Source organism: Zonotrichia albicollis, chromosome 28, assembly GCF_047830755.1.
Source record: "Zonotrichia albicollis isolate bZonAlb1 chromosome 28, bZonAlb1.hap1, whole genome shotgun sequence".
Classification (NCBI taxonomy): domain Eukaryota; kingdom Metazoa; phylum Chordata; class Aves; order Passeriformes; family Passerellidae; genus Zonotrichia; species Zonotrichia albicollis.
This window is the reverse complement of record NC_133846.1, coordinates 5,040,288-5,065,332: the sequence shown is the minus strand read 5'-3', so window position 1 is coordinate 5,065,332 and position 25,045 is coordinate 5,040,288. Positions and strand designations below refer to the sequence as shown.

Genomic DNA, 25,045 nt, shown 5'->3' with positions numbered 1-25,045 from the left:
AGTGGCTCCGTGGCTTTCCGGGCCAGGCAGGCTCAGGGAGGAGCAGCAGCCCCACCTTTTTCCGCCGGGTTTTTGCGGGCTTGGTGCCATCCAAAAGGAAGATCTCTACCTCCTCTTCCACACATCCCCCCACGGGAGGACAACAGCCACACGTCCAGATGTCCCCAGGGAGCAGCAGATTCTGCCTCCCATCCCTGTGGAGTTTCTGGCTTCTCCTGGCTAATTCCACTCTGGATTTCTTATAGAAAAGCAGCATTATTTTTTTTTTTCTTTTTCTTTTTTTTTTTTTGTCTGTTTTACAACAATTTTTATAAAAAAAAACCAACAAGGAATCAACAACAACACAAAAACGCGGTAATTGCTTTCCCAACTCAAGTGCGCAGCAAAGTTTTCCACCCTGTCAGGAGGCAGCTCCAGATCCACCTTTGGCGGATTTGGACACAGCTCCCTCCTGAGCACGACCTGAAATCCCTGCCTTGGAAGAGTGGAGATGCATCCCAGACCATAGCAGCACATTCAAAGGTTTTTTCCTTAAATCCTAGTCTGATGCCTAAGCTACCAAAGGCAGCTCTGAGCAGAGTCTGCACTGCCCAGGGAGCCAGGGAAGGGAGAAAGGGCGAAGGCACTTCAGTGGGGAGGAGAGGAGAGCAGCACCCAGCACCCTGAGCAACCCCAGCTCTCCTCCCTCCCCTTTTCCCAGCAGTGAACAATAAATTAAGCAGCCGAGGGGACCCTGAACTCCTCCCAAGGCGCGTCCCCGAAATTCCCACATCCAACAGCAAAAACCCAAACGAGCCCCCACGGCTCCTCCCCAAGCACAAGCAGCTGCACGGCGTCCCCTGGAGCCTTGGGGACGTGGCACGAAGCAACCAAGGGGCCACCAAGCAGCTGCTCCACGAGCCCCACACCAGAACTGGGGGTGGCTCTGGGATTTTCATCCGTGAGGAACCCGGAGAGCCAGGGAAACACCAACACACAAACAATTCCAACTTCCCCTCCAGGCTCCTGGCTGGGCAGGGGGGTGCAGCGAGCTGGGGGTGTCCGGGCAGGGGCTGCAGCTCTGGCCAAAGGGGGCTCCTTGCTCACAGGTTGACGTCGGTGACGTCCGTGGGGGTGCTGGTGGGCTGGCTGCCCGCGTACGGCGCCGCCTTGGAGCTGAATTCCTGCTGGGGCTGCGATGCCTGCTTCAGGCTCTCGGCCAAGGCCGCCTCGATCTGCTCCTGGCAGGCCTTCAGGCAGTCCTGGAACGGGGAAACGCACATGGGACATCACATCCTGCTCCTGCTGCTCCCTCACAACAGCGCTGTCCCTGTCCCCGGAGCTCCTCGCCCAGGGATTCTCCCAAAAAACCTCTCAGGGCTTCCTTCAGGAGCTCTGACCCCACAGCAACCTCTTGGGTTGCAGTGCTATGGCTTGTTATGCCTATGGCAATAATATACTGCTTTTCTGCAAGCAGACATGGTGTTTCAAGAGAAGACACTGACTTCATCTGCAAGGCCAGGGCATGAAAGAAATGAAATTAATTATTGATTTTTTTTCCATCTGAGCAGCAGCAAAAGGAGATTTTCTCCATCTTTGTCCCTCCCCAGGTAAATCCCCACACTGTGGTTGTTCTCCTCAATGCTGACCCCTGTTCTGCAGGAATGTGTCCGGTCCTGAAGCCAGGGGGTGGCTTCAGATGGGTGACAAGAGCAGGACAAACTTCCCAAATCCCACAAATGTTGATGTCCTTGGGACATGGATCCCCCTCCAGCTCCCCAGGCCCTCCAGCCCAGCATTGCCAGGAATTCTGCTGGGTGCCCCTGGTTCAGAACCTTCTGACAAGGTTTCCACCCTCCTGTCCCCTCTGGGACACCCCAGAACCTCACCAGAAATGCAAACCCTGCTCTGGTTTTGAGCTGTAAAAGCAGGAGGAAACTCCCAGCCGGACACCCCAGGGGCACGGCCCGGCCTGGTGACAGTTTGCACCTCACGGGGACATTGTCACACCCTGAGATCTCTTACCAGGAATCCGCAGCGCTTCTTAGAAACTGACAGAGGATGTGGCGAGCGAAAATAGCAACGCCCGGCTCCTCCCGCCCGGCTCCTCCCGCCCGGCTCCCCTGCCCCGCTTCCCGTCACTGCAGCCTCCTCCTGTCCCGGCCCTGAGTGCCAGGGGCACCTGGGCAGCGGCTGGGCATCTCCAGGGGCACCTGGGCAGGGGCTCTGCATGCCCTGGGCATCTCCATGGGCACCTGGGCAAGGGCTGGGCAACCCTACAGACACCTGGGCATCTCCATGGGCACCTGGGCATGGGCTGGGCATCTCCAGGGGCACCTGGGCAGGGGCTGTGCATGTCCTGGGCATCCTCATGGGCACCTGGGCAGGGGCTGTGCAACCCTACAGACACACCTGGGCAAGGGCTGGGCATCTCCAGGGGCACCTGGGCATAGGCTGGGCATCTCCATGGGGCAACTGGGCATGGGCTGGGCATCCCCTGGGCATCTCCATGGGCACCTGGGCATGGGCTGGGCATCCCCACAGACACCTGGGCATGGTCTGTGCATCTCCTGGGCATGAGCTGGGCATCCCCAGGGGCACCTGGGCACGCTCAGGAAGCAGCAGCAGCAGCACAGGTGAGGGAGCTGAGCCCAGGAGCTCTCGCAGGAACCCCAAGCTCTGTGTTCAAGCCCAGGAGGAGCTGCCCTGGCTGGAGCTGTTTGTGAGGCACCCACAGCTGGGCAGGGAGGGGGCACAGCAGGGGCTGGGGAGGGCCAGGAGGGGACAGGAGGGGACAGCAGGGGACAGGAGGGGACAGGGGGGACAGGGGGGACAGGAGAGGACAGGAGGGGACAGGAGGGGCCAGGGGGGGCCAGGGGGGGACAGGAGGGGCCAGGAGGGGCCAGGAGGGGACAGGAGGGGACAGGAGGGGACAGGAGGGGACAGGAGGGGACAGGAGGGTGCCGGGCTCCATTTCAGCTCCTCTCCCTGCACAGAGCCCTCCCTGCCTCCCACCTGTTCCCTGCACGGCCCCGGCCCCCAGAGCAGGTTGGGAGCAGGTGGCTGCACTGATTCTCTCTCCTCAAAAAGGCCCCAGAGAACAAAAAAAATCCCATCTGCACAAACAGAGCAGGAGCCTCCCCCCGGACAAAGCCACCCCGGGTCCTGGCAGGGAACTGTAACCCACCTGGGCAGGGGAGGAGATCAAAGGGGAGAGCAGAAGCTCAGATTGGAGCCCCACAGCGTCCCTGCGCCCCCTCCCAGGGCACGGAGGGGCTGCAGAGCCCCCCCAAAGCTGCCAGGTTTCATGTGCCACCCCCCCCGTCCCCCTCAGGTGACACCGGACACTGCGGGGAGCAGATGCTGAGCCTGAGTGTCCCTGTCCCCGTCCCAGGCCGAGAACCCGATCCTGCCAACACCTGCCCGGGCAGGGAACGGATCCTGCCCTTTGTGTGCTGCTCCAAAGGCTCCGAGCCCGCCCTGGCTGTGCCTGGAGCAGCCCCGGGCTCTGCTCAAACCGGGGCAAACAGAAAATTCCACAGAACCCAGAGCAGATGGGGCTGGAAGGGCCCTCGAGTGCATCCCTGCAGCCCTGGCTGACCATCAGCACGGCCAGACCATCCCAGTGACCATCAGCACGGCCAGACCATCCCAGTGACCAACACCATCTCTGGCTGACCATCAGCACGGCCAGACCATCCCAGTGACCATCATGGCCAGGCCATCCCAGTGACCATCATGGCCAGGCCATCCCAGTGACCATCAGCATGACCAGACCATCCCAGTGACCATCATGGCCAGACCATCCCAGTGACCATCACCATCTCTGGCTGACCATCAGCACGGCCAGACCATCCCAGTGACCATCATGGCCAGTCCATCCCAGTGACCATCACCATCTCTGGCTGACCATCAGCACAGCCAGACCATCCCAGTGACCATCATGGCCAGACCATCCCAGTGACCATCATGGCCAGACCATCCCAGTGACCATCAGCATGACCAGTCCATCCCAATGACCATCATGGCCAGACCATCCCAGTGACCATCACCAGGGCCAGACCATCCCAGTGACCATCATGGCCAGACCATCCCAGTGACCATCATGGCCAGACCATCCCAGTGACCATCATGGCCAGACCATCCCAGTGACCATCATGGCCAGACCATCCCAGTGACCATCAGCATGACCAGTCCATCCCAATGACCATCATGGCCAGACCATCCCAGTGACCATCACCAGGGCCAGACCATCCCAGTGACCATCATGGCCAGACCATCCCAGTGACCATCATGGCCAGACCATCCCAGTGACCATCATGGCCAGACCATCCCAGTGACCATCAGCACATCCAGTCCATCCCAGGCTGACCATCACCATGTTCACCTGGAGCAGGTGACACAGGTGACACAGGTGACACAGGTGACACATCAGGTGGGTCTGGAACATCTCCAGAGGCACAGAGCCCACACCCTGCCCATGTCCCACCCTGATGGAGTGGCAGGAAGGCTCCCACAGCCGTGCCAGCCCCAATGCCCACTCCCCAGCTCGGTGCCAGCCCCAATGCCCACTCCCCAGCTCAGTGCCAGCCTCAGTGGCACTCCCCAGTAACACTCCCCAGCCCGGTGCCCGTCACTGACCAGCTCGGTGCCCGTGGTCCTGGCCAGCAGCTCGGTCAGGGCCTCCCCGCTGCCCGGCAGCCCCAGGCCGTGCGCGGCGGCGCCGATGCTGCCGGTGGCGATCATGGACGGCGGGTACATCACAAACGTGCAGTCTGCAAACGCCACGGAGGGGAGAGGAGATGTCAGGGAGGGTCAGGCGGGGTTTGGGGTCGGGGTGTGGGGTTTGGGGTGTGCCCTGCAGGGCCCCACAGAGGGTGGGGGTGCAGGAGAATTGTCACAGAGGGGTTTCATGAAAATCCTTGCTCTAGGATTTTTCTGCTGACAGGCCTCAGAAAGGAAATGTAAGCAATAATTATCTGCTGCTGTGGAATGTGTCAGGTGCATCTGTGATTGGTCTGGTGTGGTTGTTTTTAATTAATGGTCAATCACAGCCTGGCCGTGTCGGGGCTCTGAGCAGTCACAAGATTTTATTATCATTCCTTTCCTTTCTCTATTCTTTAGTATAGTTCTAGTATAACATAATGTAATATAGCATAGTATAATATAGTATGGTATGATATAATATGGTATGATATGGTATAATAGCGAAAATATAATATTCATTCTATTATGCATTATAATGCATATATTATATTATAATATGGAATATTATATTATATTATATTATATTATATTATATTATATTATATTATATTATATTATATTATGGAATAAAATAATATAATATTATAATATGATGTCATTAATTTAATATGATATATAATGTAATATAATGTAATGTAACGTAATATAACACATAGAAAATATAATATTATCGATTCTATTATGCATTATATTATATTATAATATGAAATAACAGAATATAATATTACAATATTATACATGAATACAATACATTATTGATATAATATTATATAATATAATGTAGGACATAATAGATATCACATTATATTATATTGTATTGTATTATATTATATTGCATTGTATTGTATTATGTTATGTATATTATATTATATTATATTACATTATATTATATTATGTATATTACATTACATTATATTACATTATATTATATTACATTATATTATATTATATTGTATTATATTATATTGTATTGTATTGTATTGTATTGTATTGTATTGTATTGTATTATATTATATTATATTATATTATATTATATTATATTATATTTTAGCCTTCTAAGAAGTTGGAGCCAGATTCCCAATTCCTCCTCCATCCTGGTGACCCCACCTGCCCTCCCACAGGCACACAGAGCCTGGCACACACCCCTGCCCTCCTGGCATCCCACAGCACCATCCCACCCTGAACCCTGACTGCAAAGAAGCCCCCAAAAAAGGAGGGGAGCCCATGCCAGGCGTGCCAGGCGTGCCAGGCGTGCCAGGCGTGCCAGCAGCCCCACCTGTGGCGCAGAGGGCGATGAAGGTCTGCGCGTGCTTCTTCACCAGCTCCACCTTGTCGGCGGGCAGCGGCAGCCGGTGCAGGATGTGCGGCAGGAAATCGTTGGCGATCACCGACACCAGGTCCCACTTGAGCTTCTCCAGCACCAGCAGCTCCCAGTGCTGAGGGCACAGAGAGAGGGGGCAGCACGTTATGGGGGGGCTCAGGGGGCTCCAGGGACAGGGCAGGACGGGGAAGGGCACTGGGGCTGTCCCCACACTGTCCCTGTGCCACCATGCCAGCTCAGGAGGTTCCAGGACCAAGGCAGGACAGGAAAGGGCAGATGGGTTGTCCCCACTGTCCCCACGCTGTCCCCAAGGCACAATTCCAGCCAGGAGGCTCCAGGATGGGGAAGGGCTGTCCCTTGGGCTGTCCCTTGTGCTGTCCCCAGGCCACAATTCCAGACCAGGAGGCTCCAGGGCCAGTGCAGAACAGGGGAGAGCAGATGGGCTGTCCCCATGTTGTCCCTGTGCCACCACGCCAGCTCAGGAGGTTCCAGGGCCAAGGCAGGACAGGAAAGGGCGAGGGGTTGTCCCCACTGTCTCCAGGTTGTCCCCATGGCACAGTTCCAGCCCTGGAGGCCCTAGGATGGGGAAGGGCAGAGGGATTGTCCCCCACACTGTCCCCAGGCCACAATTCCAGCCCTGGAGGCTCTGGGATCGGGAAGGGCTGTCCCTTGTGCTGTCCCCAGGCCACAATTCCAGACCAGGAGGTTCCAGGGCCAAGGCAGGACAGGGAAGGGCACAGGAGCTGTCCCCACACTGTCCCCATGGCACAATTCCAGCCCAGAAGGCCCCAGGATGGGGAAGGGCTGTCCCTTGTGCTGTCCCCACACTGTCCCCAGGCCACAATTCCAGCCCTGGCCGTGTCCCCGCTGAGGCTCCAGAGCTGCCCTGGGCTCAGGTCAGGCCCAGGTTCATTTCTGCTCCCCACACTCAGGATCCCCCAGCGCTGCCCCGGAGCTCAGCACAGACACTTTGAGGAAGTGACAACAGTGACAATTCTTTCCCAAGCTCAGATCTTCATTTTCCCCTTTTTTTTCTGGTTGTTGCCTCCCTTCCCCTTGCACAACAAACCCGCCCTGGGTTGCTCAAAGGGGCAGAATTGCTCAAGGTGCCCCAAAACCCACACTGGGCCAAATTTGTCACCCCATTGTCCCCACAGGAGCCATTCCTGCCCCAAAGTTGCTCTCCCCAAGCTCTGAGCAGCTGAACCCCCCCTCAGCCAGGCCAGAAAAGTCTTTATAAAAATGAAATGAAATGAAATAAAATAATAAAAACAATAACATAAAATAAATTAACAAATAAAATAATAACATAACATAAAATAATGTAAAAAAAACCCAAAAAAACCCACCATAAAATAATGTAAAAAATTAAAATAAAATAAATTAAAAAATAAAATAACATAATAATCACATAAAATAAAAAACAGAAATAAAATAATAACATAAAATAACATAACATAAAATAAAATAATGTAAAAAAATAAAATAACATAAAATAAAATAGAATAAAATAACAAAAAATAAAATAATGTAAAATAAAAAATAGAATTAAATTAAATAAGAATAATAACATAAAATAAAATAATGTAAAATAAAAATAAAATAAAATAAGAACAACATAAAATAAAATAATGTAAAATAAAAAAATAAAATAAAATAAAGAATTAAATTAAAAAACAAAGAATTAAATTTAAACAAAACACCAACCCCAAGGTGGGTTAGAGAAGGGCCTGGACGGAAACCCAACTTCCTCCAAATGGACAAATCCCTCCTTGCATCATTTCCTTCCCCCCCAGAATAACTCCAGAGCGCTTCTGTGTCCTTCTGAAGGGCTGAGCTGCTGCCAAGCCCCTGCCCGAGGAGGAGGAGGAGGAGGAGGAGGAGGAGGAGGAGGAGGAAGCAGAGGCCGGGAATTCGAGCCAGCTTCCTGCAGGGATGGCCCCGGGCCACCAGGATGTGCCATTGTCCCCAGGCTGCTGAAGAAGCTCCCCTGGCCCTGCTCTGCCCTCCCTCCTTCAGGGGGTTGGGAAAGAGCAGGGGCTGAGCACAGAGGGGGAAGGAGCAGCTCTGGGGTGAGGAAATTCAGATTTAACTCCCTCAGGGCCCTCAGCCAGGGTGAATCCCTCAGATCCCTGGGTATTCTCTCTTTATTGGAGCAGGATTTGCCCCAAAAAGGGTTAAAATCCATGGAAATCCAGGGAAGGGGATTCTCCATGGACAATTCAGATTTAACTCCCTCAGGGCCCTCAGTGAGGGTGAATCCCTCAGATCCCTGGGTATTCCCTCCATTCCCTCTTTATTGGAGCAGGATTTGCCCCAAAAAGGGTTGAAATCCATGGAAATCCAGTAAATTTGATTTAACTCCCTCAGGGCCCTCAGTGAGGGTGAATCCCTCAGATCCCTGGGTATTCCCTCCATTCCCTCTTTACTGGAGCAGGGGGTGAGCACAGAGGGGGAAGGAGCAGCTCTGGGGTGAGGAAATTCAGATTTAACTCCCTCAGGGCCCTCAGTGAGGGTGAACCCCTCAGATCCCTGGGTATTCTCTCTTTATTGGAGCAGGATGAGCTCCAAAAAGGGTTAAAATCCATGGAAATCCAGTAAATTTGATTTAACTCCCTCAGGGCCCTCAGTGAGGGCGAATCCTTCAGATCCCTGGGTATTCCCTCCATTCCCTCCTTATGGGAGCAGGATGAGCTCCAAAAAGGGTTAAAATCCATGGAAATCCAGGGAAGAAAAGGATCCAGTTTGCTTGGAAAAGCCAAAAAAATCACTTTTGACCCCCAAAATAAAATTATTTTCATTCATGAAACATCCAAGCGCAACCCAGGGATCCTGGGAGTGTGGGGAAAATAAATTCATTTATTTTATATCTCCTTGCTGGATGGAAGAGGAATTCCCAGCAGGAATGGAGCCTGGGAATGAGGGGGAACCTGCAGGGATGCTCCAGGCTGAGCTGGGAACAGCAAATCCTCCCCAAAAAATCACATTTAAACCTGTGGGGCCACCAGGAGTGGCCGTGGTGTCCCTCAGGGATGGGGCACCCCATTGCTGTGGGATCCCCATCCCTCATCAGCTAATTAGGAGTGTTAATTAAGGCAATCACCACCCGCTAATGACTGTTGTGGAGGGGAGGGGATTTTCCCCAGAATTGGGAAAAACCAGGTTGAGCTCAGAGCTCTGCAGTGCCCCTGAGTCACCAGCTGAGAGTTTTGGGGGTTCTGGGGCTCAGATCCCACCCCAAAACCACCAGGGGGGTGATGAGTAACCCCAAAAAGCCCCCGGGGTCCCCAGGGATGCTCTGTCACTGAGGAGAGGTCACTGCTCCCTCCTCAGGCCCCAAAAAAAGGGTTTTTCTCCCATTTCCTCCCTCGTGGCTGAGGCTGAGCTCGCAGGGATGGATCTCAGAGGTTTTAGCAGAAAACTTTTGGCCTTTCAGAGCTCAGAATGGAACTTTGTGGGTGCAGGATGAGAAATGCAGGGGCAGAGCAGGAATTCCAGCCATCCCCAGCACCCACTGAGCCCACAAAGCCCTCACAGCCATTTCTGCTGCTTCACTCTGCACCTAAAATCCCAATTTTCCTGCTGCTGTGGAAGCGAAATCTCCCACATTCCCTCAATTCCCACATTCCCCTCAATTCCCACATTTCCCACCAATTTCTGCAGCTGGGGGGGAGGCAGAGCTGCAGAAATTGGGGGGATGTGGGAAATTCACATTCCCTGACCCTGAGCTTGGAGATGTCACTGCAGTGACAGCCCAGAGTGACAGCCCAAAGTGACAACTCAGTGGTGGCACAGAAAATTCCCTCCACAACCAGGATGGGGACAGTTGAGGGGACAATTCTGCTGCCCAGCATGGGGAGGATGGAAAATCCTTCACCAAAGAGGAGGAAATGCAGAGGAATGGGATCAGCAGAGCAGGATCAGGAGATGCCAACCAGAGCTGTGACTCTTGGAGATGCCACTGCAGTGACAACTCAGAGTGACAGCTTGGTGGTGGCACAGGAAATTTCCTCCACAAGCAGGATGGGGACAGTTGAGGGGACAATTCTGCTGCCCAGCATGGGGAGGATGGAAAATCCTTCACCAAAGAGGAGGGGAATGTAGAGGGATGGGATCAGGAGATGCCAGGAGGATCTGGGCACTGGGAGGGCACCAGAATTGTGACTCTTGGAGATGTCACTGCAGTGACAGCCCAGAGTGACAACTCAGTGGTGGCACAGAAAACTTCATCCACAACCACGATGGGGACAATTGAGGGGACAATTCTTCTTCCCAGCATGGAGAGGATGGAAAACCCTTCACCAAGGAGGGAGAAAACGCAGCGGGATGGGATCAGGAGATGCCAAGAAGATGCCAGGCAGGAACTGGCACTCAGGGCTTTACCAGCAGCTCCTGGGGCGTGACGGAGTTGTCGGTGTAGATGCAGAGCTTCTCCACGGTCAGGGGCATGGTTTCCCTCAGCTTGGAGGCCAGCAGCATGCACACAGCCCCCAGCAGCTGCAGGTGGTTCTTGTGCACGGCCACCGAGGCCAGGAAGCGATCCACGTAGTTCATGGCCAGCGGGAACACCTCCTCCTCACACTTCTGCTCCTCGCACACCTGCCTCGGAGAGAAAAGGAAGTTTTGGTGAGGGCAGGGAGCCGAGCTCGGCCTCGGAGCTGCTGTTCCACGCTTGTCACAGGGAGCTGCCACCGTGGTGTCACCCTGAGGCTTCACCTTCCTGCAGGGGAGCAGCTGCAGCTCCAAAGAGCTCGTGGAGAAACCTCAGTTTGCCCCATTTGGCCTCATTTCTGCTGGGGATGCCCCTGCCAGCTGCCACCTCTGCCCTGGGCAGCTCTGGAGGGTGGAGAGAAGGATCCACGGCTGCTGGAACACGTGGATAAATCTGAATTTGCCCCATTTCTGCTGTGTATTCCTGGGGATGCCCCTGCCAGCTGCCACCCCAGCCCTGGGCAGCTCTGGAGGGTGGAGAGGAGGATCCAGGGCTGGCAATTCCACCTGGAACATGTGGATAAATCTGAATTTGCCCCATTTTTGCTGTGGACCCTTCACAGATCCCTGGATATTTTCTCTTTGAAATCCATGGAAATCCAGGGAGGAAGACTCTCCATGGACAATTCAAATTTAACTCCCTCAACCAGGGTGGATCCTTCACAGATCCCTGGATATTTTCTCTTTGAAACCCATGGAAATCCAGGGAGGAAGACTCTCCATGGACAATTCAGATTTAACTCCCTCAACCAAGGTGAATCCTTCAGATCCCTGGATATTCCCTCTACACAGGAGTAGGATGTGCCCCAAAAAGGGCTGAAATCCATGGAAACCCAGGGATCTCCCAGTGCCTCAGTTTCCCTCCCTCAGGTTGCTGGAGGGTGTGGAGAGAAGGATCCAGGGCTGGCAATTCCACCTGGAACACGTGGATAAATCAGAATTTGTCCAATTTCTGCTGTGCCCTGCTGGGAATGGCTCCTGCCAGCTGCCACCCCTGCCCTGGGCAGCTCTGGAGCTCCAAATTTCCTTTTTTTTTGGTGCATTTTTTGGCTGGAGGGTGGAGAGAAGGATCCAGGGCTGGAAATTCCACCTGTAGCATATGGATAAATCTGAATTTGCCCCATTTAGCCCCAATTCTGCTGTGCCCTGCTGGGCAGCTCTGGAGCTCCAAATTTCCTTTTTTTTGGTGCATTTTTTGGCAGAAAGGTGGAGAGAAGGATCCAGGGCTGGAAATTCCACCCGGAGCTCTCCAGGGACGCGATGACAATCAATGGCATCACCCAAATAACCCCCAAATCCCCCAAAATTCAGCCACCAGCAGCTCCCAAATTTCAGCCCCGTGTCTCTTATCTGTCCCCAGCCACTTGTCACAGCGAACTTCCTTCTTTCGACACCGCCACCGCCAAATCTATTGCGGTTTCTGCTCCTCCTGCAGCCAACGCCACCCTGGTGCCAGCAGCGATGGGGACAATGACACGCGGGTCGTGACATCCCCCAGTGCCACCTCGCTGCTTTTAGAGCCGCTCCCAAAGGGGGGTTTATCTACAAAAGGGGATTGCGGGAATAATGATAGCAAAGGGGGGGGGGGGAAATCCATTTAAAATGGAAATATTCTGGGTTTTTTGGAAGCGCTGCGTGCAACATCGGTTGGGACAGGCAGGACAGAGCCCTGCAGAATTGTCATTTATGGGGACCCTGCCCCAAACTCCACCCGCAGATTAATTTTTAATTTCAGGAACTTAACAGCAGCGTTGTTATTATTTCCCCCTGGGGGCTGAGCTGAGCCCTGCCCGGAGCTTTTGAGGAAAAAAAAAAAAAAATCCCAATTTTAGCACAGGAGAGCGAATTTCACCCTCCATCCCCACCGGCATCACCGCTGTACCCGGACACCCATCAGCTCTGCCTTGTCCCCCGGGTTTTTGGGGTCAAACCCCGCAGCATTCCGGTACCTCCAGCATCCAGAAGGCCAACATCTTGCGCATGTAGGGCTGGATGTCCCTCTGCACGCACTGGAAGTAGGACACGCGGGGGCTGTAGCGCTCCTCCAGGCTCAGCAGGCTCTGCAGCACCCGCCGGTCCTCCAGCAGATGCGGGTCCAGCCCGGCGCGGGGGGCGCGGGCCGCGGGTTCCACGCACAGCAGCTCCATAAGGGGGCAGGCAGGGGTTATGGGGACGCTGAGGGGACGCTGTGGGGACGCTGAGGGGACGCACGGAGGAGGCGCCGCGGGCACCGCCGGCTCCGCCGCGGGACGCCGGGAACTGGCGCCGCTCCCGCCCCGGCCCCGGCTCCAGGCGCCGCCGCGCGCCGGGAGGGGGCGTGCCCGAGTAGCGTCGCAGCCAATCACCGAGCGGCACCGCCGCGCTGCAGCCAATCAGAGACAGGCAGCGCCGCGCCCGCGGAGTTGGAGGGAGTGGTTATAACGGTACTGACCAATCAGAGCGCTGAGCGCCGCGGAGGGGGCGGGGCCGGGGTGCTCTGGCGGGACGGGCGCACGTGGGGCGCTGCTGCCATCTTGGGGGGGGGGACACGGGGACAGACAGGGGGACAGACAGACGGACACTGCGGCACCCCCCGCGCGTTTCCGCCGCGTCCCCTTCATCTCCCCGCTCCGAGGCGTCTGGCAACCTCTGACACTTGAATTTCTTATCCTATAACTTTTTTTTCTTTTTTTTTTCCCATTTTTTCCCATTTTTTCCCTTTTTTTTTTCCTTTTTTCTTCTTTTTTTAGCACATTTTTTTCAAGGCTGTGGAAATAATCAGCCCTGCACATGTTTGCAGCCTGCTGGCTTCCAAAATTCGCCCTGGGGCGGGAGATAACCGTGGGGGGAGCTGCCCAGATAAGCTGGAAAGCATAAAAAATTTATATTTTATATAGAATTTTAAAATTTTGTATATAAAATTTATATTAAAAATTTATATCATCTTTAATATTCTATATATAAAATGTATATTAAGTAGTTTTAATATAATTAGGTTTTATTTTATATATAAAATATATAAAGTAAAATTTTTAATATAAAATACATAAAATAAATATATAATAGAAAATATAAATTTTATCTATTTTATATATGAAATTAAATATTTTATATGTAAGAATATAAAAATTATATAAAAGATATAAAAACATAAAAATTGAAATATATAAAATATAAAAAATATAAATAATAATACACCTAGAATTAAAAATATATAACAGAAAATATATAAAAGAAAATGAAATAAAATAAATAAAATAAAATAAATAAAATAAAATATTGTTCCCACAAAACTCAGGAAGAGAGCAAAAATTTCTGGGATCTGCCATTTAATAACTGCAACTTGTGCCATTTAATATTGCAATTATTGCCATTTAATAATTGCCATTTATGCCATTTAATATTGCAATTTATGCCATTTAATATTGCAATTTATACAATTTAATATTGCCATTCATGCCATTTAATTATTAACAAAAATAACAAAACTTAAATGACAAAAATAACAAAACTTTTGACTCCAGCAGAGGAGTCAAAAGTTTTGTTATTTTTGTTATTTAAACCCCAGTGGTTCCTTTTGGGCCTTCTGGTTTTGTTATTTTTTAATTTTTGTTTTTTTTTTTTTTAATTTTTGTTATTTTAATTATTTAGTTTTTTGCTCCTTTTCTGGTGTTTGTGACCCCAAAAAAGGGGGAAGGGAACATTGCACAAGCTGCTGTTCCCTCCAGATGATGACTGGGCAGAACTGGAACCTCTGAAAGCCACAAGGAGAGGCTGGAAATGCAAAAAAAAAAATTAAAATGCAGGATCCTAAAAAGCCTAAAATGTCTGAGTGTGGGCAGACAAATGGGGGAAAATTCCAGGAAAACCAAATTTTGGTCACTGCTGGCCGTAGATAGGCGATTTCCTGGCTTGGACAAGGTTAAAAAAAGGAAATTCCTTGGGAGTGGAAATGACAAAAAAACCCTCAGAGGTTTCCAGGGGCTGGGCAGGGTGAGGTTGGTCTTGGCTGAAGGATAAAATTGGGATTTTTTTGGGAATGTTGGTGATGAAAAGTGGGAGTTTTCCATGGAATGTGGGGGCATTTCTGTGTTCCTGGAATTGCTGGGGCTGGAAAATCCCAGCCCAGTCTGGGAATGGTCCCCAGTTTGTCACCAGCTCTGTCACATCCAGGAATTCCTTGGACACCTCTGGGAATGGGGACTCCAAATTCCTCCTGATTTTATGGGGAAATTCCTCCTGAATCCATAGGAAATTCCTGATTCCATAAGGAAATTTCTCCTGATCCCACAGAGAAATTCCTGCTGATCCCATAGGAAAAGCCTCTTGATTCCATGAAGAAATTCCTGATTCCATGAGGAAAATCCTCCTGATTCTATAAAGAAATTCCTCATGATTTCATGGGAAAATTCCTCCTGATCCCATAGTATATTCCTCATGATTTCATAGGAAAATTCCTGCTGATTCCATGAGGAAATTCCTGCTGATCCTATAAGGAAATTATTCCTGATTCTTTGAAGAAATTCCTGCTGATTCCATGGGGGAAATTCCTCCTGATTCTATGAGGAAATTTCTTTTGATCCCATAGAAAACTCCTCCTGACTCCATAGGAAAATTCCTTCTGATCTCATAGGAAATTCCTGCTGTTTCCATGAAGAAATTCCTGATTCCATGAGGAAAATTTTGTCCTGATCCTGGAGGAAAATTCCTCCTGATTACATGAGGGAATTCTTGCTGATTCCATATGGGAATTGCTCCTGATTTCATAGGAAAATTCTCCTGACTCCACAGGAAATTCCTGATTCCACAGTGAAATTCTTCCTGATTTCATTAAGAAATTCCTCCTGATCCCATAGGAAATTCCTCTTGATTCCATGGGAAATTCTTCCCGATTCCACAGTGAAATTCCTCCTGATCCTATAAGGAAATTCCTTATTCCATGAGGAAATTCCTGCTGATTCCATGAGGAATTTCCTCCTGATTCTATGAAGAAATTCCTCGTGATTTCATGAGGAAATTCCTCCTGATCCTGTAGGAAAATTCCCCCTGATTCTATGAAGAAATTCCTCCTAATTTCATGGGGAAATTCCTCCTGATCCCATAGTATATTCCTCTTGATTTCATCGGAAAATTCCTGCTGATTCCATGAGGAAATTCCTCCTCATTTCATGAGGAAATTCCTGCTGATCCTGTAGAAAAAATCATCCTGATTCCATGAGGAAATTCCTCTTGATCCCATAGGAAAATTCCTCCTGATTCTATGAAGAAATTCCTCCTGATTTCATAGGAAAATTCCTGCTGAGTTCCTAGGAGAATTCCTGCTGATTCCATGAGGAAATTCCTGCTGATCCTGAAGAAAAATTCATCCTGATCCCATAGGAAAATTCCTGCTGATTCTATGAAGAAATTCCTGCTGATTCCGTGGGAAATTTCCTCCTGATTCCATGAGGAAAATTTCTCTTGATTTGATGAAGAAATTTCTCTTGATCCCTTAGGAAAATTCCTCCTGATCCCATAGGGAAATGTGTCCTGATCCTGTAGGAAAATTCCTCCTGATTTCATGAGGAAAAAAATCCTGATTCCATGAGGAAATTCCTCCTGATCACATAGGAAATTACTCCTGATTTCATAGGAAATTCTTCCTGATTCCACAGTGAAATTCCTCCTGATTCCATAAGGAAAATCCTCCTGATTCCATAAGGAATTATGCTGATTCCATGGGGAAATTCCTTCTGATCCTATAGAAAACTCCTCCTGATTCAGTAGGGAAATTCCTCCTGATCCCATAGGAAAATTCCTCTTGATTCCATAGGAAAATTCCTCCTGATTCTATGAAGAAATTCCTCCTGATTCCATAGGAAATTCTTCCTGATTCCACAGTGAAATTCCTCCTGATCCTATAAGGAAATTCCTTATTCCATGAGGAAATTCCTGCTGATTCCATGAGGAATTTCCTCCTGATTTTTTGAAGAAATTCCTTCTGATCCTGTAGGAAAATTCCTTCTGATTCCACAGGGAAATTCCTCCTAATTCCATGAGGAAATTCCTGTGGAAATTCCTTTCATGAGGAAATTTCCCATAGGAAAATTCCTGCTGATCCCATAAGGAAATTCCTGCTGATCCCATGAGGAAATTCCTGCTGATCCCATAGGAAATTCCTGCTGATCCCATAGGAAATTCCTTCATTTCCCCTGAATTTTCAGGTTTTTTGCCCTCCTTTGCCATTTCCCAGCTGTTTGGTGCCTCAGTTCCCTTTTCCCAGGAAATCTCCAATGAAATCTCATTTTTACTGCCTCAGGCTCAGAACCAGAGCGAGGCAGCCCCGGGTGAAATCTCATTTTTCCTTCCAAAATCAGCATTTTAGAACCAAGATTCTGCTGGGGAAGACAATTTTAAAAAATTTAAATAAAGAAAAAAAGCAAAGTTGAAACCAAAATTTCAGAAAACAACCTGGGCTTGGAAAGCCCCCGGATGGGATAAATTTAGGTCATTTCAGGGGATTATCTGTGGTCACCAATTATGCAAACAGTGAAACAAAAACCTCTGCCCTGATGTTTTACATCTAAAATTCAGCTTTTTTTTTTCTTTTCCGCGCCCCTGCCTTGTCCATCCTTCCTGCCCTGATGGAAGAGTCCATGAGTTTGGGTTTTTTGAATATTTTGAATATTTTATATATTTAAATAGTTTAAAAATTTAAAGGAATAATTTGGGGTTGCAGATTATTTTAATGGTTTTTGCAGATTATTTTAATGGTTTATATATATATATATATATATATATATATATATATATATATATATATATATTTATTTATTTATTTATTTTTTAAATATTTTTTATTTGATGTTGGGAGCTTGGAGCTCCTCAGAGGAGCAGCACAAATGGAATTTCCTGGGATTTTCTGGGAGAATATTTCCTTATTCCTATTTTTATTTTATTTTTATTTTTATTTTTATTTTTATTTTTATTTTTATTTTTATTTTATTTTATTTTTAGGTTTATTTTTATTTTTATTTTATGGCACATTTATTTTTATATTATATTTATATTTACATCTGTATTTACAGGTATATTTACATTTATGTCTGCACACATTTTCATTCAGATGTATATGTATATGTATATTATAATATATGTATATTATAATATATTTATATTTATATTTATATTTATATTTATATTTATATTTATATTTATATTTATATTTATATTTATATTTATATTTATATTTATATTTCATTTATACTTATATTTATTTTAACTATTTTTTAATTTTAATTTTTATTTTTATTCTTATTTTTATTCCATGTGTGGGAACCTCAGGGATCACTGCTTGCTGAGCTGACGGACCTTTATTCACCCCTGAGATGTTTTTACACAAATTTAGCCTCACTTTACATCAAAGCCCGTTGATTTTACATTTCTGCTGATTTAAATACAGTCACACCGAGCTGGTTCCACCACCACAACATCCTCTGCTGGCTGCTGGAAGGAGCAAAGCTCTGATCTGCCCGGATCCCACCTGATTCTGAGGGAAATTCTCCCCTAAATCTCTTTTTCCATGAGCCAGCCAGGCCCTGTCCTTGTCCCCAGGCTTTTCCCAGGAAACCAAATCCCACATTTCCCCTTCCCTGGGCTCCCAGCAGCTCCTTTGTCCTCCTTTTCTCCAGCTTGGCACCTCCTGCGTGTGACAGTGCCCAAAAAAATTCCAGATTTTGGTCTGGGGATGCTTTTAAAATAATAATAATAATAATATTCCCAAATCTTGGATTTCCACCCCTTGGAGCAGGCAGGACTTCAAAGTCCCCCTGGGTTTTGTCACTACAAAAGGCAGCTCTGAGAGTCCCTAAATCCTGTGTGAAGCTGATTAATTTACACCCTGTTAATTACCAGGTGCCTTTCCAAGGGGCTGCTGCAGCCTTGCAGTGCTCAATGGCATTTTCAAGGGGAATTAAACCCTTTGTTTCTGTGTTTGTGGAGTTGTTTTGAAAGGCATCATCTCCCACCTGGGAGTTTTCTCCCATCCTGAAAGCCTTTATTACCTTTAATCAAAGAAAATTATTAATAATTAATCACCTAAATAAAAATGGGCTCCATGCCCTGGAAATGCAGAATAAATATGGTGAATTTTAGAGTTCCATGAGGGTGCCTGGAGTGTCTGAATGTTGTGATCTCACCTGGCTGGGGGGAAACTGAGGCCAGGAGCAGCTGAATGCTCTGAGCAGAGCAAAAACCAAAAATCAATCCTCAATCCTTGGTTCTTCCCAATCCTTGGTTCTTCCCAGTATGAATTTCCACCCTGAATATTGATTTTCACAATCCCCAATCCCTGGCTCTTCCCAATATGAATTTCCACCCTGAATATTGAATTTCACAATCCCCAATCCCTGGCTCCTCCTAATATGAATTTTCACCATAAATATTGACCCCATATTTTTATTACACACCCCATTAGTGGAAAAACTCTCATTTTTCTCTGGGCAAAATTCATTTAGGAGACTAAAAAAAAATAAGAAATTGCTGCTGAAAGTGTGAGAGCTGAGCCAGGGATCTGCCCAGGGATGATTTGCAAGAACCGTTGTGGTTTCAGCTCTGAGAACCCCCAGGCTCAGGGACAGGGGACAGCACCCAGGATGAGTGTCCCTGTCCCTGAGAGGGGACAGCACCCAGGCTGGGTGTCCCTGTCCCCTGAGACCCCCCAGGCTCTGTGTCCCTGTCCCTGAGTCCCCCAGGCTGATGTCCCTGTCCCCTGAGGGCTCTGCAGACAGGCCTAGTCTGCAGACAGGCCCTGTCCCTGAGAACCCCCCAAGGGACACTGCCAGGCTCTGTGTCCTTGTCCCCTGAGAGTCCCCCAGGCTCAGGGACAGGGGACACCCCCAGGCTGATGTCCCTGTCCCTTGAATTCCCCCCCCCCCCAGGGGACAGCACCCTCGCTGAATGTCCCTGTCCCCTGAGAACTCCTCAGGCCCTCCAGAGAGGGGACAGCACCCAGGCTCTGTGTCCTTGTCCCCTGAGGGCTCTCCAGACAGGGGACACCCCACAGGCTAATGTCCCTGTCCTTTGAGAGCCCCCCAGACTCTGTGTCCCTGTCCCTCAGAGCCCCTCAGGGGACACCCCCAGGCTGATGTCCCTGTCCCTCAGAGCCCCTGAGGGGACACCCCCAGGCTGGTGTCCCTGTCCCCTGAGGGCTCTGCAGACAGGCCTAGTCTGCAGACAGGCCCTGTCCCTCAGAGTCCCTCAGGGGACACCCCCAGGCTGAGTGTCCCTGTCCCCTGGGAGCCCCCCAGACTCTGTGTCCCTGTCCCTCAGAGCCCCTCAGGGGACACCCCCCAGGCTCTGTGTCCCTGTCCCCTGAGGGCTCTGCAGACAGGCCTAGTCTGCAGACAGGCCCTGTCCCTCAGAGCCCCTCAGGGGACACCCCCAGGCTGAGTGCCCCTGTCCCTCAGAGTCCCTCAGGCTGATGTCCCTGTCCCTGAGAGGGGACAGCACCCAGAATATGTGTCCCTGTCCCCTGGGAACCCCCCAGACTGTCCAGACAGGGGACACTCCCCAGGCTGAGTGTCCCTGTCCCTCAGAGCCCCTCAGGGGACACCCCCAGGCTGAGTGTCCCTGTCCCTCAGAGCCCCTCAGGGGATACACCCCAGGCTGGTGTCCCTGTCCCCTGAGGGCTCTGCAGACAGGCCTAGTCTGCAGTCAGGGGACACCCCCAGGCTGATGTCCCTGTCCCCTGGGAGCCCCCAGGCTCTGTGTCCTTGTCCCGGTGCCAGCAGCTGGCAGGGCACGCAGCAGCCAGAGGAAGTGGCAGGGCCAGCTCTGCTGCCAGCCCCGGGGACAGTGGCAGTGCCCAGGCAGGGTCAGACATTGCCAGGGCTCTGCTGGGGTCTCCAGGAAACCTCTGCAGGCTCAGACCCAGCAGCCCCAGATCCCCTTCCCGCCGGCACCAGGGGGGTTTGGGGACTTTGGGGGGTTTGGGGGTTTGGGGTTTTGCTTTGGGGGTTTGGGGCATTTGCAGCAGGATTTGTTGGCAATTTCAGCCCTTCCACATCCTACCCGGGGCTGGGGGAGCCCCCCCAGGACCCCAAACCTGAGTGAGGGCAGTAAAATTCTCCTCATCCTCCTGCCCTGGGGCTGCTCCAGTGTTTCCCAAGGAATTCCCAGCCAAAAACCCCAAACTTCACCAGGGTGTTAATCTCCAAAACCCCAAAAATTCACTGGATATTTGTCTCCCAAAACCCCAAAACTTCATAGGATGCTCATCTCCAAAACCCCAAATTTCACTGCATGTTCATCTCCAGAACCCCAAATTTCACTGCATGTTTGTCTCCCAAAACCCCAAACTTTACTGGATGTTTCACTCCCTCAACTCCCAAAGCCCCAAACTTCATTGAATATTCATCTCCAAAACCCCAAACGTCACCGGCTGTTTGTCCCCCAAAATCCTGTGAGGAGCTGATTTTCCTACCCGAAATAAATCCCTAATTTTGTGCCTGTGATTCCCTCTCTCCCTGTTTGCCTCTGTGGAGGAGCAGGGTTTGGCTGTGATGCCCTAAATGGGAATTTTGGGCTGCAGGACTCAGCCCCTCACTCTGGGTGAACAGAAAAAATCCCTCCCACCCCACAAAAATCTCCCTGCTGTCCACCAGGATGGACCCAAACATTTTAAGAACTTCTGCCCTCGTTTCCTTATCAGAAAAACAGAAAAACCCAGCTAAACCCACCAGCCTGGCCTCTCTTTCCCATAAATTCTCCATCCTTTGGTTGATTTCTGCCCAGCCTGACCACGGGTGTGACAATCCCACAAAATGTCCCCAAAAAGGGCACTCAGGAAGGGCTCAGACCCCACTGAGGGGTGGCTGCAGCATCTCCAGCCATGAATAATCCCCTCAGTTTTGTGGAGAGCAGCTGGGAGGGCGTTTGGGAAGCTGTGCCACATCTGGGTGTCCCCAGAGCCACGCAGGTGGCACCTTGGTGTCTAATCCTGCCAGCCCAGCCTGGGCTATCGAGGCCCTGTGGGGGCAGAAAGGGCACAGATAAAGCAAAAACTCCTTTTTTTTTTGTGTTCCTGCAGCTCCAGACACAGATAAAACAAAAACTCCTTTTTTTTTTTGTGCTCCAGGCAGAGATAAAACAAAAACTCCATTTTTTGTTGGGTGCTCCTGCGGCTCCAGACGAAGATAAAACAAAAGCTCAAATTTTATTTTGTGTTCCTGCAGCTCCAGGCTTGGGTTTCTCAGAATGCAAAGGAGAAATGAGACAAACAAAACGTGTGGGGATGGGGACAGGGAGTGATAGCGCTGCCAGCAGGGCTGGCCCTGTCCCTGTCCCTGTCCCCAGGCGCAGGGAGAGGCTGCCCTGGGCTATCAGCACCCCACAGATTAAAGGGGAACAGCTGCCTGCCCTTCCAGAGGCAGCTGTGCCATCAAACTGCAGGCTTTGGAATGGAAATCCCATCATTTTCCACAGCCCTGCAAGATTTGGAATCGAAATCCCAAAATTTTCCCTCAGCTCTGCAGGCTTTGGAATGGAAATCCCACAATTTTCCTCAGCCCTGCAGGGTTTGGAATGGAAATCTCAAATTTTGGAATGGAAATCCCAAATTTTTTCCCTCAGCCCTGCAGGGTTTGGAATGGAAATCCCAAATTTCTCCTCAGCCCTGCAGGATTTGTAATAGAAATCCCAAATTTTGGAATGGAAATCTCAAATTTTTTCCTCAGGCTTGCAGGGTTTCAATGGAAATCCCAATTTTTTCCTCAGGCCTGCAGGGTTTGGAATGGAAATCCCAAATTTTTCCTCAGCCCCCTCCCCTTTTTCTCAGGGATCCTCTGCTTGAGATTAATATTATCCTAATTAATAAACTGGAAATAAGAGATAAATTGTATCCTAAGTAAAAAATTATATCCTAAATTATAAATTCTATCCTAAGGAACGAACCAAAAACAGGGACTGCACATTTGGCCTGAACCCTCACAGGGTTCTGCTGTGAAATAGGGTTGGGAAACGCTGCAAAACACCCCAAAATCCCAATTTTTGCACCTCTGAGCACCAAAATCCTGTTTGATTCCTGCCCTGATGGAGCCCTCAGGGTTTTCCCCCTCAGGAAACAACAAAAACCAAAAAAAAATCTTCAAAACCACAAGGCTGCCTTTGCCCCCCCCCAAGATTTCAGGGGGTCCCCACAAACCCGTTGTGCCCCACAAATTTATTTTTACCCGCCAAACACCACGGTGAGCGCTCAGAAGTGTTTTCTTTACTTCCTGCAGAGTGAAAAATCGGGCGGGAAAAACCAAAAAAAAACAAAAGCTGCTGAGCAACGATTTCTGCTCACCTGCAGGGCTGGGCGCACAGCTGAGCAGTTTGTGCGCCCCAAAATCTCCTCTGAACCCCACACCTGCAGCCCTGGCTGGTTTTGAGGCGTTTTGGGGGAATTTTGAGCTCAAGGATTCTGATGGGGTCCTGAGCATCCCAAAAACTGGGGTTGCATTTTTCCCTGCCTCTATAAAAGATTTGGAGCATCCCAAATATTGGGGTTTCTTTCCCTGCCTCTATAAAGGGTTTGGAGCATCCCAAAAATTTGGGTTGTATTTTTCCCTGCCTCTATAAAGGGTTTGGGATAAAATCCCAAATATTGGGATTGTCTCTTTCCCTGCCTCAATAAAGGATTTGGAGCATCCCAAAGATTGGGATTGCATTTTCCCTGCTTTGATAAAGAGTTTAGGAATAAAATCCCAAATATTGGGGTGGTATCTTTCTCTGCCTCTATGAAGGGTTTAGAGCACCCCAAATATTTGGGTTCCATCTTTCCCTTCCTCTATAAAGGGTTTGGAGCATCCCAAATGTTGGGATTGTATCTGGAGCATCCCAAAAATTGGGGTTGTATTTTTCCCTGCCTCTATAAAGGGTTTGGGATAAAATCCCAAATATTGGGATTGTCTCTTTCCCTGCCTCTATAAAGGGTTTGAAGCATCCCAAAGATTGGGGTCACATCTGGAGCATCCCAAAAATTGGGGTTGTATTTTCCCCTGCCTCTACAAAAGATTTGGAGCATCCCGAAGACTGGGATTGCATTTTTCCTGCTTTTTTTAAAGGGTTTGGAGCATCCCAAAGATTGGGGTCACATCTGGAGCATCCCGAAGATTGGGATTGCATTCTCCCAAAGATTGGGATTTCTTTCTGTGGCTCTATAAAGGGTTTGGGATAAAATCCCAAATATTGGGGTTTCTTTCCCTGCCTCAATAAAGGGTTTGGAGCATCCCAAATATTGGGATTATCTCTTTCCCTGCCTCAATAAAGGGTTTGGAGCATCCCAAATATTGGGGTTGCATCTGGAGCATCCCAAATGTTGGGACTGCATTTTCCCAAATATTGGAATTTCTTTCCTTGCCTCAATAAAGGGTTTAGAGCATCCCAAAGATTGGGATTGCATTTGGAGCAACCCAAAGACTGGGGGTCGCATCTGGAGCATCCCAAATGTTGGGATTGCAGTTCCCAAAGATTGGGATTTCTTTCCCTTTCTCAATAAAGGGTTTTGAGCATCCCAAAGATTGGGATTGCATCTGGAGCATCCCGAAGATTGGGATTGTTTCTGGAGCATCCTACATAATTGGGGTTGCATTTTCCCTGAGTCCATACAGGGTTTGGAGCATCCCAATGTCACTAAATGGGGCAGTTTTGGGGTTTTTTTGGTTTTTTTTCCCCATTTCCTGCTTGTCACTCCGTCTGTCACCCCCTGTCTGTCTGTCTGTCCCCGTCCCCCCTCCCTGGGTCCCCCCCAGCCCCAACGGCCGCCCCAGCTGTGGCGGCTCCTCTGTCACACCAGAGAGGCCCCAAGTGACAGCAGGTGACAGCAGGTGACAGTTGTGTGCACGTGAAGCGTGGCCTGCCACCCCCCCAGGAAACCATGGCATCAACGTCTGAATATTTGAATTTATCAACATTCCAATATTTGAATTTATCAGCATTCCAATATTTGAATTTATCAATGTTTGAATATTTGAATTTATCAATGTCTGAATATTTGAATTTATCAATGTTTGAATATTTGAATTTTATCAACATCTGAATATTTGAATTTATCAGCGTTTGAATATTTGAATTCCATCAATGTTTGAATATTTGAATTTATCAATGTCTGAATATTTGAATTTATCAGTGTTTGAATATTTGAATTTATCAACATCTGAATATTTTAATTTATCAATGTTTGAATATTTGAATTTTATCAACATCTGAATATTTGAATTTATCAATGTTTGAATATTTGAATTTATCAGCATTCCAATATTTGAATTTATCAGCGTTTGAATATTTGAATTTATCAATGTCTGAATATTTGAATTTATCAGTGCTTTAATATTTGAATTTATCAGCGTTTGAATATTTGAATTCCATCAATGTTTGAATATTTGAATTTCATCAACATCTGAATGTTTGAATTTCATCAATGTTTGAATATTTGGATTTTATCAATATTTTAATATTTCCCCCAAAAGAGCCCCGGCTCTACAGGTG

At 48.8% G+C, this 25,045-nt stretch overlaps 1 protein-coding gene across 2 annotated transcripts in view; it reads right to left on the bottom strand.

Moving 5' to 3' along the window:
- Nucleotides 1–84: 84 nt before the first annotated feature.
- CCND3 (cyclin D3) overlaps nucleotides 85–25,045 on the bottom strand; it is a 27,516-nt gene continuing 2,555 nt past the window's right edge. Inside the window, exons 1-5 of one of the 2 annotated variants that reach the window (XM_074527944.1) lie at nucleotides 12,508–13,211; nucleotides 10,451–10,666; nucleotides 6,023–6,182; nucleotides 4,621–4,754; nucleotides 85–1,241 (exon numbers count right to left, since the gene is read on the bottom strand). In XM_074527944.1, the coding sequence (XP_074384045.1) occupies nucleotides 1,083–1,241; nucleotides 4,621–4,754; nucleotides 6,023–6,182; nucleotides 10,451–10,666; nucleotides 12,508–12,705 (867 nt within the window). In that variant the 5' untranslated portion in view covers nucleotides 12,706–13,211 and the 3' untranslated portion in view covers nucleotides 85–1,082. Of the gene's footprint in view, nucleotides 1,242–4,620; nucleotides 4,755–6,022; nucleotides 6,183–10,450; nucleotides 10,667–12,507; nucleotides 13,212–25,045 lie in introns of those variants that run through there. The other variant, XM_074527945.1, reaches the window with a different exon arrangement.